At 41.4% G+C, this 19,285-nt stretch overlaps 1 protein-coding gene across 1 annotated transcript; it reads right to left on the bottom strand.

Moving 5' to 3' along the window:
- Positions 1 to 340: 340 nt before the first annotated feature.
- Positions 341 to 3,406, bottom strand: LOC128398646 (vomeronasal type-2 receptor 26-like). Its single transcript, XM_053359894.1, has 3 exons — positions 3,389 to 3,406; positions 2,053 to 2,179; positions 341 to 1,242 (listed from the first exon to the last, which is right to left on the bottom strand). Exons 1-3 carry the CDS (start codon positions 3,404 to 3,406, stop codon positions 341 to 343), a joined length of 1,047 nt encoding a protein of 348 aa, XP_053215869.1.
- Positions 3,407 to 19,285: the final 15,879 nt, after the last annotated feature.

Here is a 19,285-nt window from a genome sequence, read left to right on the forward strand (position 1 = left end):
CATTATTTGTTATGGCAGGGGTATCTGAATGCCAACTGCTATTCAGGAAAGCAAGTTTGTAATATGATGCTATTATTTTATTCTCCAACTCTATCATTACTTTCCCCCTGTTACTAGCTTTTCATGTCTACATGTTCTTGTATAATAATAACAACAACAACAACAACAACAACAACAACAACAACAACAACAACAACAGATTAGTATTGTGAATCAGGTTAATATAACACTGATGAAGACAAGAGAAATTTTAAAAATCTGCTTGACACACAAATGCAGAACACACACACTTGCAAACCTCTTGATTAAAAAGTATAGCAAAGAACTTAAATTCAAGGCTTTATTCTTTTCTTCTTGTTAGCATTTCCCTGTTGTTCAAGTCAGGTCTTAACACAACAATATAACAAATTGGGGAAAAAATGCAACCTAACAATCCAGCACTAGAGGCTAAAATACAAAAGATCTCCACTGCTACCATAGATTTGCCTTTAGTGCTCAGGTAACTTGGAACAAAAGATAACCAAACACTACAAAAGACCAACATGCTGAAAGTTATAAACTTGGCTTCATTGAAACTGTCAGGTAACTTCCTGGCAAGAAAAGCCACTGTGAAACTGACAGCTGCCAGGAAGCCCATGTAGCCAACAGCAGAGTAAAACATAGTCACAGAGCCCTCGTTACACTCTAATATAATTTCTTCAGTCAGGGAATGCATGTCAACATCTGGGAATGGGGGAGATGTTGCCAGCCACACAACACATATGCCTGCTTGAATAAGGGGGCAGGAAAGAATAATTGAGTTGGTCAGTCTTTTCCCCACATACTTCCTCATCCTGGAACCTGGTTTGGTGGCCATGAAAGCCAGAACCACAGTAATGGTCTTTGCCAGCACACAAGAAACAGCCACTGAAAAGATGATGCCAAAAGCAGTTTGTCGGAGGAGACATGTCACCACCTTAGGCCGGCCAATGAACAATAAAGCACAAAGGAAACAGAGCAGGAGGGAGATGAGGAGAGTATAGGTGAGGTTTCGGTTGTTGGCTTTGATGATGGGAGTGTTCCGGTTCTTCAGAATTATTCCCAGCACCAGTGCTGTGATCAAACCAAAGGAAAGAGCAAGGAAGGCTAAACTAATGCCCAAAGGCTCTCCAAAAGACAAGTAGCTTATATCCTTGGGAATGCATGTATCTTGCCTCTTGCTCGGATAGTTTTCATCTAAGCATTTATTACAGTCACTCATATCTGGAAAAAGAAAGATGTATTCTGAGTTCACATAGTTGCCATCTATATCAACAGCACAATGTAGCTGCTACCCTTATAGTTCAAATAAGATGATAAAGGAAGCGTTGATATGATAAAAAGTGTTCAGGGTGATTATCACTGTTTAAAGTCTACATGGATCTAAAGAAGCATCATAGTGTGGGACGATGCAGGGATAAAAACGATATGGTAAACTATTTGGGATCATGTGTGCTAAATGTGGGAGTGATATCATAACTCAGTAGCATTTACGTCCTATGCAGACTGACTTAAATACACACAGGCCATAATATCAACCTGCTTGTTACCTTCCGAATCACTTATGCAAATATAAAGAGTAATTCCCAAAGCTTGCAATATACTCCTCAGATTCAGATATCTGAATAGCCAGAGCTTTCCCCCTTCTTCCTTATTGTGCTTTGCTAGTCAGTGGCCACCATTTTGGGGCATGAACCATGCAGAGAGGAAAGAGGAGCTAGACTGAACAAATCAGAGAGCAGGAGAGATCAGACAAAATCAGTTTTTCCTTTGTCTCTCTTTCACTGGTTGGCTGCAGCCATCATAACAACAAACCATTGTGGAAGGCAGAAAGAGATCACTGATTCCCATAAGTATCAATGGAAATCATGGACTCATTGGTCAAATGCTTGCCTAATGTATGATTTCCAGGGAACGCTTGTGGGTGGTAAGTAGGACCGGCATTTATGCTAAAATTTCTTACATTTACTTTATTTCAATTGAAACTAAGTGCAAATAACTGAGTGGATCCAGTGTTCTATGTTTATCTCTTACCGTCCTCGTTTGTCATTTTCCCCTCTGGACATGGGATGCAATCATAGCAGCAAAATGGCTCCCCTTCCTTCACTTTCTTGTAAGAACCAGGTTTGCAACTCTCAGTACATACAGAAAGAGGCTGAGCCTAATCCATAAATGAAAGAGCAGAATGAAAATGAAGAGAAGAGTGACTGGTGAATCCTTCTGGTCTGGGTCCACTTGTTTGGGGAGAGGGCGAAAATACCTAGTATGATATACTATATGTAGATAAAGCAGTTTTAGGGCTACACCCATTCCCAGTTCCAACAGCCACTACCATAGGAGGATGGTCACATTTAGGAATGTTTGATAAATTCAGTCTTTGTGAATCCCAGTACAATATGTCATGATCAGCGTCTAGGGCAGGTATAGGCAAACTCGGCCCTCCAGATGTTTTGGGACTACAGCTCCCATCATCCCTAGCTAACAGGACCAGTGGTCAGGGATGATGGGAGTTGTAGTCCCAAAACACCTGGAGGGCCAAGTTTGCCTATGCCTGCTCTACTGGACTAATGCATATATTTTGAGCTTCCTCAAACATTAGGTAAAGGTACCCCTGCCTGTACGGGCCAGTCGTGTCCGACTCTAGGGTTGTGCACTCATCTCACTTAAGAGGCCGGGAGCCAGCGCTGTCCGAAGACACACATGGCCAGTGTGACGAAGCTGCTCTGGCGAACCAGCACCAGCGCAGCACACGGAAACGCCATTTACCTTCCCGCTATAAAGTAGTACCTATATATCTACTTGCTCTTAGGGGTGCTTTCGAACTGCTAGGTGGGCAGGAGCTGGGACCGAAAGACGGGAGCTCACCCCGCCACGGGGATTCGAACCGCCGACCATACGATCGGCAAGTCCTAGGCACTGAGGTTTTACCCACAGCGCCACCCGCGTCCCTTCCTCAAACATTACAGCACAGTTTAAACAGTTTAAAACAGGGTTTTAAATATGCATTCTTAATATTTATCTTAATTCATCTTAAATTTTTTTTTATTTTAAAAATCAGATTTATGAGGAAATGGACCTATGGCTTAAAATATGCATATGTGACAAAAACTGGCAAGAGAAATTAGTTCCATGGGTAGTATGCAAATATAGCTAGTGACTGAAAAATAAAAACCAGTACAATTAAAACCAGAAAGAGTGGCTGGTGGGGAGGGCTGTCAAATATCAGTCATTCTGGCAATGCTTTCACTGTTGCTTATTGGAAGGGAAAGTGGGATATGGTGGAAAAGTTGCCCCAACCAACACATACCCTTTGCCAATGCACTTACAGTGCATTGACCTTTCTGCTGTCTTTCCCCTCCTCCTATCCTACCCAGTAATGCAGTTGCATTGCTGTTGGGAGGCCAGGTATGCTGTGTCACCCTTCCCTGACAACCACTCCTGTAAGAATGATGTATTCCATATCTCCTGCTCAAGCCCCTTCACCACTTTTTTTCTTTTTTTCTCCTCTTCTATTGCTGCTCTAAAAACAACCTGATCATGTCTGCTCTCAGCTGGTCTTTTTATTCTTCACCCCTTTATTGCATATCAACCTGGATACAATTCATAAATAGTAATCTTCTTTCAATCAAAAATCTTTTTTGTGTATGCATGATTGCCACAATGAAAGCTGTTTTCACCATAAGGAGAGATCATCAGTGCTCAATCAATACCAGAAAACCTTTGAAGCTTCCTGATCTTCCATAACACCTCAGCAGTGCCACAGGCTGATAGCACCCATGCCACGCCGCATTGAGGCAGTAATTGATGCAAAAGGGGCCCAAACCAAGTACTGAGTACATGTGCATGCTTCTACTTCTCAGAGGTCCAATATTGCTCTATTTGCAGTCCTTGTTTTGCTGATTTCATTTAATATTCTAATTTTCTGAGATTGTTAATTTGGGGTTTTCATCAGCTGTACGCCATAAACATCACAATTACCGTATTTTTCGCACCATAGGGCACACTGGACTATAGGGCGCACCCAGGTTTTTTTTGGGGGGGGGGAATCAAGAAAAAAAACTTTTTTCCCCACCAGCCCCAAAGAGCAGCGTACAGGCTGCGCACAACCTCTCCCTGCCGGAGGGGTTGCGCGCAGCTATGGAAGAAGCCAAGACAGCGAGCGGGATGGATGGATGGATCCTGCTCGCTGTTTTGGCTTCCCCTTTAGCCCCGTGCAGCCTCTCCTTGCCAGGAGACGCTGCGCAGGGCTAAAGAATCCATAGCCCCGTGCAGCCTCTCCTTGCCGGAGGGGTTGCGCGCAGCTATGGAGCAAGCCAAGGCAGGGGGCGGGATGGATCCCGCTCGCTGTTTTGGCTTCCCCTTTAGCCCCGTGCAGCCTTTCCTTGCCGGGAGACACTGCGCAGGGCTTTCCTGGCTTTCCTGGGAGGTGGGGGGATTCCCTCACCTCTCCCAAAAGCCCGCAGAAGCTGCGCAACCCCTTTAAAGAGATCGCGGCTTCTCCTGGCTTTTCTGGGAAGTGGGGAAATTCCCCCACCTCCCGCAAAACCAGCAGAAGCCGCGCGCACTTTAAAAGGGCTGCACGACTTCTTCTGGCTTTCCTGGGAGGTGGGGGGATTCCCTCACCTCTCGCAAAAGCCCGCAGAAGCCGCGCAACCCCTTGAAAGAGATTGCGGCTTCTCCTGCCTTTTCTGGGAGGTGGGAAAAGGGACTGATGTGGCTAGTCAGTCCCTTCTCCCTCCTGTGGAAAAGCCCACAAGAGCGCACAGAGCTTGTGTGCGGCTCTTGGGGGCTTTTCCCACCTGCCTCCCCCCTGCATTCACTCCATAGGATGCACACACATTTTCCCTTGCTTTTTAGGAGGGAAAAAGTGCGTCCTATGGTGCGAAAAATATGGTATAACAAATATAGGCTTGACATATCTCGCTTTGCATGTCATGAGTCTATCTCATATATTAGTTTCACCTTTTAAGTTGAATTACTAAAATAAATGAACTTTTCCACAATATTCTAATTTTCCGAGTTTCACCTGTAGCTGACAGTTGGGCTGTACCTGGTTAAATAAACTGGGCCACATTATGACATCCTCATCAATGGTAAATGCTTGATCTGGGGAACCCTGTGGATTCATCCTTCCAACTCTCACTCTCTGAAAGGATTGATTGGATAATATAACATAGTTGATAATATCCAAGCCAAATAGCACCTCCCCATTTTGGTTGAATGAAATCTCATCCTCTGCAGTGTTGTTAAATGAGACACTTCTCAGAAATTGGTGGAGCTAGATTGGAAAAAGAAAATCAGTAGTTTTAGAAAAAAGGTAGAGACGGTAAACTTGTTTCCAGGAAAGCGTTTTGATACATAGGAAAACTCTTAAACATCATCAGATGGTGAGTGCAGATCGCAGTGCCAATGGAGCATGGTAATTATGTCAGATGGGAGTAGAGTCATAGCCCAAAATGGACAGAATCAACTGATTTTCTCACACAACATCTTTTCCTGTTCTTTTACCACCACCTCCCCCAACCACCACCTTCCTTCTCGGGAGTGATGTGGGAACACTTTCTCTGAGGAAGGATCTGGAGGATGGGGGCTGCTAAGGGAATGGGGCAGGTGCCTCCAGCCATTATCGTCTCCTGGTTGTTATTAGTTTGGCATCTCAGCTGGCTTTGTGGGAACTTCCATACAAACACTTTGTCATGAAAAACAGGTTGCTTTCTGCATGAACGATCCCATGACCATATTCTTTTTTTCTCCAGAAAGTGCCACCTTTGTACAGCCAGAATTTGCAGGCATCACAATATGCCACAAATCAACCAGACTACCGTAACTATAATTCTCCCCCTCCTCCTTTGTGTGGGAAGTCATGATTCAGCATTGGTTTTCTCATCCTCTTTGTAAAACTAAGCTGCAAAGAGGAGGCTAGAAGCATGGAGGAAGACCAGATATCGGGAAAAAGTGACACCCAATGTGTTCTGCTCTGCCACTTGAGGATCTTCAACTCCTTACCTCCCAGAACTTGTGGTTCTGATTCTTCTGCCTTATTTGGTGCAACATTGCTCTCTGTTCATGCTTGACTGAAGACATCTCATGTAAAGCATGGGCCACAGCGTAAACAGCATTGTAAATACAGTAACTATGGCTTGTCATGCTCTTTTCAAAAAAAACTGCAGGAAGGCTCTCCAGCTTCTCTTCCCCAGTGCAAGCATTCTCTTCCACCTTGTCAGCCATGTAATCTGGGAATTTGCAGCCAAAGGCCTGTTCCCAGAAGTGCTTGATAAAACCATCTCCATCTGTAATGAATGGATTTCTGCTCTTAACATATAGATTAAATCCTTCTGGGTCATTCAAGTGAATTGTGAAAGCAATAGTGCCATGGAACATTTCTGAATTCCAATTCCGCTGAAATGCAAATGAAGTGAATTCAATCTGGGCTGTTGTTATCCATACTTTGCCATTCATGTTCAGTGTCATCTGCTCATGTTCTGATAGAAAGGGAAGCCATCTAAACAATACCATGGAATAAAATTCTCCATAGACCACCACTACATTAGCTTTACCGCCCATAATGTTATCATGTATTTTTGCTCCCTGTTGTACCATGCCATAACTTTCACTGTCATAACTATATTTGGGGAATCTTTCTAGAAAGGCAAAGCAAACACCACTCTTTGTAAATATTGGAAGCACAGTTTGCACAAATCTTTCTCCATTGTCATTATCAACCACAATGACCCCAATCCATGTCCACCTGAAATGTAGAAGCAAAGAGAGAATTCCTGCAAACTGGTGGTGTTCCTGGGGGGCCACCTGGTAGAAGAAAAGTCCTGAGGTCTTATCATTCACCACTGGAGCAGGGCCATAGGTGAGCTAAAGAGAGATTGGAGAAAATGTGAAAGCTATTATAAATTATACAACAGATTAAACTAGTTATAGCCATTCACAAATGTTACTATAGGGATTTTTAGAAGAACCCTGAAAGGCATTTGAACTTTACAATTGCATGGAATTTGGGATTGGGTGAGGATGTACACTCTTGTATTTATTTATTTCAGGATCTTAGAGAAAGACTATATTTTAAATGGGCTTGAGAAAATGGTCTAGGTCATCAGCTTTCAGAGAGCATTTGTTATCACATATGCCATGACATTATGCATGGTCTTCATGTGCTGAGCATCCTTTGTCTTTTGTACCTGGGGTCTGCCAGGGCCTTGCCCTCTTAGGAGAGATGGAAGAGGCTGCCTGCCAGGCAGGGGACCCAAACTGAAGTATGTCAAGAAAATTGGTTTCATCCAAGAGTCAGACATGAATCTCACTTATATTGCTAGAGCATTGTTTTCCAATTATAATGTCTTCCCTCTTTCATGAATGAATTTTAAGAAGGGTTTTTATTAGCCTGGGTATAAGAGAGAGGGAGAGAAAGAATAATTGTTGATCTGATTATTTCTAATGTGTCTAATTCTCCTTCCAACACACAAAATAAAATCTGGAAAGAGCACGAAAGTATGAAAATGGCATTGGATTCTCATACTCCAAATGAAAACAGACAAGAGTTTCCTACCTGTGGAATCTTATGAATATGCAAAATAGATGCCACATGAAGGGAGATTTCAGAGTCAAGCCCACCAATGACAACTGTCAGATTATTCTGGATGTCACATATATAATTGGGGACAAATTTCTCCAGGGTTGATAAAAGTAGCATTGTGGCATGATACGTCTTCTTTGCATTGTCATTGCTGTCATAAATGTGGAAGCCCAAGGTATAATTGGGTAAGATATGAGGGTTTTCATTGATCTCCTTTATTGCAAATACCAAGGCCAGGATGTGCTGGTAAGCCTTAGGCACCACCCTAGAACAAGGGTTGCAATCTGTGTCAAAATACTTCATACTGGTAAGCCCCTTATATTTAAACTCAGAAGTTAATCAGTTTGCATTCAGTGGGATTTACTCCAATGAAAGTGATTGTGGGTTAAGTGCTGCAACTTCTGGAGGCTCTGGAGAAGAATCCTCCAAGTAAAGCAATGTCGTCAATGATTAACTTTCATGACTGATTATGCATATGAGATGGATAATGTGGGTACTGCACTCTGAATTTAACAATATGGGGTTCAGTAGGGTTTATTCCCTGAGAAATGGGAATGAGATTTTCAGGAAGTTAAAATGACCATAAATGGTCTGGGGTCCCCCCCCCAAAAAATATTTTACTTAAAAAAACCCAACCAACTATTTAAAGGTGGTATTTCAGATACACAAAATAGATATTTCTTTCAATGAAGCATTATTCATTCACCTGTGGAGAAATGGGAGATTATTTTCTTCATTATTATTTTAAAAACATTCATTTAAAAGCACACACCTGTCCATTTTCAGTCAGAAATGGATCATATCATTCAAAGGGAGCTGTTTCCAAATAAGCGTGCATATGTTTGCAGCCTCAGCGGGTGTTTTGAGGCTGATAATTCAAGTGACATGAGAAATATAAATAAAAACCCAAACAATAATTATGTTCTTACAGAAGGTCTTCAGGCAACGGTGGTGGCGGATCTTCAGTGAAGGCTATTTCACTGGAGTAGAAACCACCATGAGTAACTATTCCACCAATAATAAAATCTCCTGACTGATGATATGTGTGAACTGGATGGTGTGGATCCTGCACCTTGCATTTTGCCCCGTGGGAATTGCATATCTTGTTAGGAAGCATTGCCAGCAGCAACACTACCAAATCTGCCATCCTTAGAACAAGAGAAAATCTTCCTTATGCACAAATATTTTCCTATTCTCTTCTGCAACACTATCATTACTTTTACACTGTCTCTCTTGAATCTAGGAGCATCCAATATCAGACTATTGGATCCCATACCTTTTAAATGGTACTGGGTATGCTTATATCATCTTCCACAGGTTTTGCTGTGAGTTTTGCCAGTGCTCACTTCAACTCCATAGGGGCTTTGGGAAGCAGCAGAATTAATTACAGTACTTTTGATCATAAAACAGGAAGATAATTATTAAGTCAGAATGGGAGATTCCCTGTAGAACTGCTGTTACATTTCCATTAGTATCATTTTGAATTCTCTTCTTTTAGATAATGTGGGAACAAGGGTGTAGTAGTGAATTCTGATGTTAGGCACTGATTTTAACAGCTGCTGTAGCTAAAAGGGACTCCCTAATGGAGAGTGGTATACATATAATGTTCAAATTAGGCTGTGGAGACCTGGGTTCACATCACCAATAAGCCATAAGGCATTACTAAAATACTGTTCATAATAGTTGTCTTGGAGTAAGGTCCACTGAATCCGGTGGTTCTTATCTCATCATAGTTTTACAAATTTCAACATGTAAAGCACAATTATTATTTTTAAAAAGAAATTTAGTAAGCTAAAATGTGACCTTAAGGTTTTATTTAAAAATATAAACTAGTTGGTTTTTTTAAAAAAAAAACGTTACCCGACAAACTGCTAGTATAAAGGAGAAATACTATCAAAGGAAATGACACATTCACTGCTAGATTGTTATCCTTAATTTTTGACTTCCACTTTGCTGCTACCTCACAAGGAACAGTAAAAGCTGAAAGGCACATTATATTCTCATTATCACAGAGACTCTGCTGTTACCTTCGTACTGTAGCAGATGATGATATCATTTGTATTCTGAAACACACATACCTAGAGCTGACCTCTGTTTGTTCCTAAACCTATTTCCCATGACAAAGGATACCTGGGGATGGGATGATAAAGAACCAAGAAAAGAAAAACAGAAATAATAAGAGGACAAGTGTGGATCAGCAACAAAATATTGTAGGGGTTAAATTCTGAAACAGTATGAACAGGATCAAGTGTGACTGTCCCAATAAAATCAAGAGCACACATGACCATGAATACACAAGGTTCAAGTGAAGCTTTGAGAGTGTTTTTAAAATATAATGTACATACTATAAGGGCAATGGCTTTCTTACTTCTGATCTTTACTAGCTACTCTGGGAACCTTGTTGATGAAAAAGGAAGCTTAAAATGCTTCAGTTACCAAACACACGTAATTATTCCACTAGAACTACTGCTTCATTTATTTAAAATGAGAAATAAAGCTAGGGCTGAACAACTTTGTCTGGATTTTCACTTTTGGGAATATGGCAACCCTAATAAAGCAGTGTTTTTTCTCTCACACATGCATCTGTGCAACTATCAACATATTCAAAGGGCAGGGCCTTCATCCCTCATATATATGGTGGTAGTGGTTAGAAGTTGACTCAGCAGTGTAAATAAAAGTTGGTAATAAAGTGAGGTGTTTTCCCTACATAGCATAGAGCAAAACACAGATATTTACTTCTTCATTTTGTTAATGCTTATTATCTGTTCCCTATTATTCAGCTCAGGCCTCAACAAAATAATATAACATTTGGGGGAAAAGATGCAACCTAATAGACCAGCACTGGAGGCTAAGATAGAGAAGATCTCCACAGCTACTGTATATTTCCCCTTGGTACTCAGGTAGGATGGAACAAAGGACAACCAAACACTGCAAAATACCAACATGCTGAAAGTGATAAACTTTGCTTCATTGAAAATGTCTGGCAATTTCCTGGCAAGGAAAGCCACTGTGAAACTAATTATTGCTAGAAGGCCCATGTAACTAAGGACACAGTAAAACATAATCACAGTCCCCACATTACATTCTAGTATAATTTCCTCAGGCATTGAGTGTTTGTCAACATCTGGGAATGGGGGAGAGATTGCCAACCACAGTGTACAGATGCCTGCTTGAATAAGGGAGCAGGAAATGACAATGGAGCTGGCCAGCCTTCTCCCCACCCACATTCTCATCCTGGATCCTGGTTTTGTGGCCGTGAAAGCCAGAATCACAGTGACAGTTTTTGCCAGTACACAGGAAACAGCCACCGAAAATATGATGCCAAAAGCAGCTTGTTGCAGGAGACATGTCATCTTTTTTGGTTGGCCAATGAACAGTAAAGCACAAATAAAGCATAGCAAGAGGGTGACAAGGAGAGTATAGGTGATATTCTGGTTGTTGGCTTTGACAATGGGAGTCTTGTGGTTCTTCAGAAATGTTCCCAGTACCAGAGTTGTGATGAAAGCAAAAGAAAGAGCAACTATAGCTAAACTGATGCCTAAAGGTTCTTCATACGACAAGAAGCTGATGCCTTTGGGAATGCATATATCTCGTTCCTTGCTTGGATAGTTTTCATCTGAGCATTTAGTACAATCATTCATATCTGGGAAAAGAAAAGTGTTAACCTTAGCTCATATATATACACTATCAGTCCCAGAAACACCCCATGCCTTTCCCTCACACTCAGAAATAGAAATGGATCCATTCAAATTGGAAAATACTTTGAATTGTTGTGGGGACTTGTTTAATTGCTTTGGAGCTATGTGGTGCTATAATATGATATTGGACTACAATGGCAAGGATGTGGTAAGTCAGATGAGGTATACATGACTGTGATGTGGGAGTAGTGGCTGGTGCAAAATTGACCATATTCTAAGTTTTGTGAGAAAGAGGGAGCGGGAAACCTGCCCTTAGATTTCAGAATAGGGAAGCAGCAGCAGAAGATAGATGGTATTACCATGGAACTGAAGAACAAGTAGAAAAAGCTGAATAGTGTGCAAATACCTTGATTCAATGACAATGTATACATCAATGCTTTGTAACCAATCAGCATGTAACATGATATACCTTCCTGATGGCTTGATGTAAGCAACATGCATAAAAATCATTCCTGGGCACCCATGAGGTATATAGGCTTTGGAATCCATTCCCAAGTACCATATTACTGCAGTCTGAATACAATATCCACCCCCCCCCCCGGTTTGATTATCGGCTCTGGTCAGCCCAGTATCAGACTCTTATCCCTTTGAAAGTAGCTTGTTGGCTATGACTAGATATAGATCCCCTTCATTTATGAGGGAACTTAGTGCAACTAACTGTGCAATCGTCTATGTCTCTTACCTTCCTGGTTTGAAATCTTGCCCTCCGGACATAGGATGCAGTCATAACAGCAAAATGGCTTTCCTTCTTTCACTTTCTTGCTAGATCCTGGTAGGCAACTTTCAGTGCAGGCCGAAAGAGGACAGGCCTAATTCATAAATGAAAGTGACGAATGATAATCATAAAAACAACACGTTTGGAATCCCTCAGGTGCTGTATCCAGCTTTGTGTTACTAAAGTGACACAGCATTTCAGTAGAGTATGAATTGGCTCCCTTGAGAGCACTGGACACTGTAGAAGCAATTGCCAACCCTAGTCTCAACAGCTACTATCTGAGGTGGAGGAAGTCATTTGGGGACATTTGATGAATTCAGTCCCTGTATATTCTAATACGAAATGTCCTGATCCATACCATCAGAATGTGAAGTTAACTATCCAACACATTGTGTTTCTTTGATCAAAATATGTAATTAAATATGTATTCTGACGGAAAATATTCATTTTAAGTAAAAATGTTCATCAAACCAGTTTTGTTTTTTAAAAGGAACAGAACTGAGCTATTCATTAAAATATGCATCAATAACAGTGGGAAGATAACTCAGTTTTACAGACAGTATACAAAAGTAAAATGTAAATAAATAAGGAGAATGGCAGTAAATACCAGTGTGTGCCATGACTCCTGCACCAGGCTCTTCACCTCATCCCTGTCCTTCCCTTCCTTCACTATCTCCACCTTCACTACCACCCTTCCCTTTTTCTCTTCTACAACTCCCCTATCAACTTTAGTTGTCTCCTCTATACTTCCTGCTGTCAACTCTCAGTTTCTCCCTCTGGCCCCATTTCATCCCCTGTTGCCTTCTTGACATGATATATCAGGACACCCAGGAAGAGGAAGAGGATCCTGGCAAGAAGTGTTAGCCACAACTGGTACAAATTGATGAATGGGCAGGAGAGGTTGGGGACTTAGGAGATACTCACAGGTCAGTAGGGGATGTTCAAGGGGCAGCTGAAAGTCCATGGGAGCCAGGGGAAAAGGACACATCACTAGAACCAGAGGTGCCTCCATCTCTATGGACACAGCAGGCTGTGAGGCATCAGGAACAGTGGGAAACACACTCTAGAAGACTGAGGCAGGCAAGGAAGCACAGTCCAGCTCACTAATTGACCAGGTGGACACCATGAGGCTTGTTAGTTCTGGGAGGAAGTTTGTGGGCACTCAGATGACTCTAGGCTTTTCTACCCTTGATCTCTTGCCAAGGCAGGAACCTGGCATTACTGCTTGACTGTGGACTTTGCTTGTTGTATTGGACTGGGACCAGTATTTTACCTTTTGGACTATCTAGCATTGCTCTGGGGACTGTTTGCACCAGTGTGATGTACTTCCAGTTATGTGGGTGGTTCAGGACACTCCTCCCCCCATTCACCCATGTCCTTTTTCCTCCCCCTTTCGGTCACATTTTATCCTATCTTCATTTTTTATCCTTTCTTGGTCCACACTATATCCTCCTTTCAAAATAAAACAAGTATTTCACAAGTGTTCATCGTTGTCAAATGAAAACAGTTTTAAAGTTCAGGATAGAACATCAGGGCTCCTTTATTATTAGACCTTTTGCTAAATGCCTGTCACTTGGATTCTACCTGGTTAAACCAGCTGTGCCAAGTTATTACTTCTTTATCAATGGTGAATGCTTGATCTGAAGGCGCTCCAGGATCCATCCTTCCAACTCTGACTCTATGAAGTGATTGATTGGAGAATATAATCCAGTTGATAATATCCAAGCTAGATGCTACCTCCCCATTCTTGTTGAAGGATACCACATCTCCTGCAGTATTGTTAAATGAGATACTTCTCAGAAAGTGGTGGAGCTAAATCGAAAACAGAAAAGGCAGGTGTTTAGAAAAGGTTGCAGTCTAATACAGGGCTGAGCAATCCATTTTCCTCTGAGGCCAGAACCTACAGTGAGTGGAGTCAGGGACAAGCATGTAGAGAGCCAACCAATTTTCTCCCACATAAATGTTTTTCTCTCATTCTTTCTGTCAGGCCTCTCTCTCCCTGTTATATCCCTCAGGCAGAACAGTGGTGTGTGACCCCCTGCTCTGAGGAAAAATTTGCAGGCTGTCAAGGGTGTTTCACAGCCAAAGGAATGCACGTGACAGATAATTATTTATTGTCAAGAATATCACATTTGCTTCTACTCCTCTGGATGCCTATACATATATAGCAGCTACACAGCTAGACAGCTATTTGCAGGTTTGCTGTAACAACTGGAATAGCAAGAATGCTGCTCATCTCTGTTGACTGTTACCACTGCTTCCTCACTGTTAGTGAAATGGTGTCTCAATGGGCCACAAAACATCTCCAAGCAAATGCTTTATCATGTACGGGGGGGGGGGGGTTCTGCTCAAACATGGAGACAGCCATCATTGCTCTTTCCTCAGAGAAACAAAGACACAGCCATCATCTGTCCACAAAATTATAGATTCAGTTCCTCCTCATATTCCATATGCCCGAACCCTGAGAGGAAAGAGCAAGTTGACAGTATTTTGGAAACCCATACATTGTGAAGGAATAACAGCACTCTTCCAAGTTGAGGAAGTTCAACCTGTTACCTGCCAAAACAGTTGATTCTGATTCTTAACTCTCCCTCCATATGCCATTCCTATGTATTTGGGTCTAGATGTGGACATAGCATGTAAAGCATGGGCGATGGCATAGACAGCACTGTGGATACTGTAACTGTGCCCTGTCATACTCATTTCAAAAAATGATCCTGGAAGTTTCTCTAGCTTCTCTTCTCCTGTGCAAATGTTCCCCTCCACCTGGTCTGCAGTGATATCTGGGAACACACAATCAAAAGCCTGTTGCCAGAAGTCCCTGATAAAACCATCCCCATCTGTGTTGGAAGGGTTTCTGTGCTCAACATACTGATGAAATCCTGGTGGGTCACTGACGTGAATTTCAAATGCTATAGCACCATTGAATAGTCCCGAATCCCAATTTCTTTGATATACAAATGAAGTGAATTCAATCTCAGCTGTTGTTATCCAAACTTTACTTTTTACATTATTTATCATATCGTGTTCTGATAGGTATGGAAGCCATTTTAAAAATGCCATGGAGTAAGATTCTCCATAGTTCACCACTACATTAGCCTTGCTGCTCATTATTTTATCATGTATTTTTGCCCCCTGTTGTAACATGTCATTAATTTCAGGGATAAAACTAAAATTGGGAATTCTTTCTATGAAGGCAAAACAGATGCCATTTTGAGAAAACAATTGAAGTACTGTATGCACAAATCTTTCGCCATTGTCATTGTCCACTGCAATGACCCCAATCCATGTCCACTTGAAATGCAGAAGCAAAGAGATAATTCCCTCATATTGAAGGTCTTCCTGGGCTGTCAACTGGTAGAAGGAAAGCCCTGGGGTTTTATCATTCATCACTGGAGCAGAGCCGTAAATGAGCTAAAGAGGGAATGGAGGAAGGGACGAGACAAAATATAATTTCCAGAGTTATTTCAAACTATTTATGTACATTATATGATGAATTATGTTGGCTGCAGGCTGTCTTTCATTTATTCAAAATAGACACATTCATATGAGCTGAAAACTGGGAATAATTTTCCATTCCTGCTGTTAAACATTTGATCTGATGAGTGGGGGCAGGCACTGTGTCTATTATTTATTTATTTATTTTAAAAGATTTTTTGTGTGTGTCATTGCTGACTTTGGTAGGTCTTGTGGGTTGAATAAAATTGATGGGAGGGGCACATCAGGCCCCAATAAGAGGATCAGCTACCTGTGCATTAGATATTATTTAGCTTTCTCAGAATTGTAAGTTGGGGACTTATTTTTCTAGAGCTTCTCCTTTCTTATTCATGATGCACAGACCCCAGAACAGAGCAAAACTGAGATTTCCGCCTCCTTTTTACATGATTCCTCACACTTCTTTTACGAAACCACATTTCAATTGTGAACCAGCTGTTCACTACTATTACTCCTTTCCAGCAAAGCTTGAATGTTTCTGCTACTTAACACAACTTCATTATGTGTTTAATCTTCCCCAAACCCATTACTTTTTTGGGGGGGTGCGGTGAGGAGGGAGAAGGATTTTAGTGCCATTTACCTGTGTGTTTGAATCTTGAATGTTTTCCCCCTCCCACTGAATGCACATTCTTTCTTTACTAAGTAGAAAATGATGCATAACCAAACATAGCTGGTCCATTATCCCACCAGTGGACCTTGGGATATCAGTCTCCTGGAAAGGGGAGGGGGTTGAAATAGAGAATGAATTATTCTCTGTTTTCAACCCGCTTGTGAAGACTATCAGAGATCACAAGGAAATGAATATATGATAACAACAAGAAGATGAGGAAAATAACAAAGAGACTATCTGGACAGAAAATTAAAGCAGCAGCAAGAGTGATGTTTGGATCCCTTTCGGAGCTCGAAGTATGGGTACCCCCAACAAAATTTTAAAAAATTTGGCTGTGTAATTTGGAACTAATGTGATTTGGAATTAATGTGATTTGATTGGCCTGTTAATAAAAATTATTTTTTTAAAAAATAAAATGAATTATTCTCCCCTCCCATGCAAATATATTGCAAAGCAATGTTGTCATTAAAGTGCATAGTAGAAATGAAAGGGTGGATCCTTAGATTGCAAAGAGGTATTGCCCATAAGTGTCATACCTGTGGAATCTTATAGATATCCAAAATGGTTGCCACATAAAAGGAGATTTCAGAGTCGAGTCCCCCAATAACCCCTGCCAGATTATTTTCAATATCACATAGATAATTGGGGACACTTTTCTCCAGCTTGGATAAAAGTATCAGTGTGGCAAGATACGTCTTCCTTGCATTAGTATAGCTGTCATAGATGTGGAAGCCCAAGGTGATATTGGGTAAAATGTGGGAGCATCCATTGATCTCCTTGACTGCAAATGCCAATGCCAGGATGTGCTGGTAAGCCTTGGGCACCACCCTAGAATGAGAGTTGCAGATTGTTTCAGAAGGATCTTCAGCACTTGGAACATTTAAATATGTAAAAAGGTAAAGGTAAAGGTAAAGGTACCCCTGCCCGTACAGGCCAGTCTTGACAGACTCTGGGGTTGTGCGCCCATCTCACTTAAGAGGCCAGGGGCCAGCACTGTCCGGAGACACTTCCGGGTCACATGGCCAGTGTGACAAAGCTGCATCTGGCGAGCCAGCGCAGCACACGGAAACGGCGTTTACCTTCCCGCCAGTAAGCGGTCCCTATTTATCTACTTGCACCTGGGGGTGCTTTCGAACTGCTAGGTTGGCAGGCGCTGGGACCGAGCAACGGGAGCGCACCCCGCTGCGGGGATTCGAACCGCTGACCTTTCGATCGGCAAGCCCTAGGCGCTGAGGCTTTTACCCACAGCGCCACCCGCGTCCCTAAATATGTACTCAGAAGTTAATCATATTGAATTCAGTTGAGTTTACTACTGTGCTACTAGACTGCTATACACCCCTACCAAGAACTAAACTATTCCTTTTTTCACAGCTGATTCATGTGAGTTTTCAGATCAGTATGTTATATTTAAATCAAAGATAACTGAGTTGACATTTGCAGCATCAACCATTGTTCTGAAGCTGCTGCTCTGGGATTGACCATGAGAGGCTGAGTTCTTACACAAGTTCTTCAGGCAGGACTGGTGGAGGTTCCTCCATGAATGTTGCTGGAGTGGATAAGAAGCCACCATGGGAAACAATGCCACCGATGATGAAATTTCCTGGCTGATGATACATGTGAAGTGGACGTTGAGGACCTTGGAGCCTGCATTTTGCTATGTGAGCCTGACATACCATGTAAGGAAACAGTTCGAGCAGAAAGATTACTAAAACAACCATCCTTAATACAATACAATCTTCATTCTACACAGAAACCACTATTTTTCTGGCAATACTATGAGCAGCATCTCCAAGATGAAAATTGTCTAATTTGAATGGTAATTTAGTTTCCTGAGAGGTTGCAATTTGGGCGTCTCAAACTCAGACATTTGGATACCAGACCCTATCTATTCTGATTAGATTTATAGTATTCTTTGACAGTTATCACTGAACATCCACAAGGATTTTTGAGAAGCAGCAGCTTTAATTATAGTCCTCTTAATAATCAAACAGGAAAGTAGTTATTCCTTAAGTGCTAGGTATTCCCAGTGGAAATGCTGGAGAAAATGTGTTTGTCACATATTCAGAACCGTCACTTTTTAATTCCCTTGGGTTAGATAATAATGGACCATTGGTGTAGTGGTGCATTTTGAAGTTAGGAGCTCATCATAACAAACCCTGTAGCCAACTGGGACTCCCAAATGTAGTTTGGTGTAGTTAGCATCTTGGAAATTGTCTGAGGAGACCTGGATCTATATCCCTGATCAGCCATGTGTCATGACTACAATCTATGAACAATACTTACTTGGGAGTAAGCTCTGTTGAATTCCAAGAGCTTATCTATGATCGCAAAGTTGTACAAGACTCGTAAAACATATAAAAGAGAAAATACCATTAAAGGAAAACAAAATGCCATCTCTACTTTATTATCATCCCACATCTTCAAATTCCACTATAATATACTAATGACAAACAACAGTAAAACTTGGAAGCTTAGTTACTGCTTCTTCAACTTCCAAAAGCAAGGAAGATGATGACAAATCTGCTGTTGTACAGCACTGCAAGGGAGAGTAGAGTTTGAAATTACCCAAGACAAGGGAAACCAACAAACAAAGAAACCACAAGAAATAGTATATGACAATTTTTTTATTAAAAAAATATTTAAAGATCCCTCTCCACACAATGCTCTTCTCTCCCTCACAAAGCCAACATTCTGATAATACTTCTTGCATTCTTGTTCAACCCACAGATTAATAAAAAGTGGACACTTCTAGACTGAGAGTAAAATGCACGTGCTTTGTAGGGTGAAGATCCTTGTTTTGACTTCCAGTACCTGTCTTCAAAATGAAGTCAGGAAACCTCAGTTTCAAATCCTTGCTATAGTAACTAATGCTGGTTTAGGTGGTCCACTCCATCACATACAACTCATCACACTCAAGTTGCATGAAGGGCTGCCTATAAGGATCACTTATGAGCATTATAGATTACCATTGGCTGTAAAACAAGCGAAATGAGATAACTAAACCTTTCAAAAAGTAGATTTTGTAAAGAAATAAATGGTGCTTATATAAGTATGTTGAAAATATCCTACATACCTATATCTGCCAAATATGGTAGACATCATTTTAAAATACAAATTAGCAGATACTTTGTTGTTCCCCACATTCAAAGGGTGTGTCAAAGTTT

This window comes from Podarcis raffonei, chromosome 13 (assembly GCF_027172205.1).
Source record: "Podarcis raffonei isolate rPodRaf1 chromosome 13, rPodRaf1.pri, whole genome shotgun sequence".
Lineage (NCBI taxonomy): Eukaryota > Metazoa > Chordata > Lepidosauria > Squamata > Lacertidae > Podarcis > Podarcis raffonei.

What these genes read in the sequence shown, in the direction of transcription:
- LOC128398646 (XM_053359894.1), bottom strand. An exon ending in GAAAATGACAAACGAGGACG is followed by an intron (nt 1,243 to 2,052) that starts GTAAGAGATAAA and finishes TTCTTTTTCCAG; the next exon opens with ATATGAGTGACTGTAATAAA.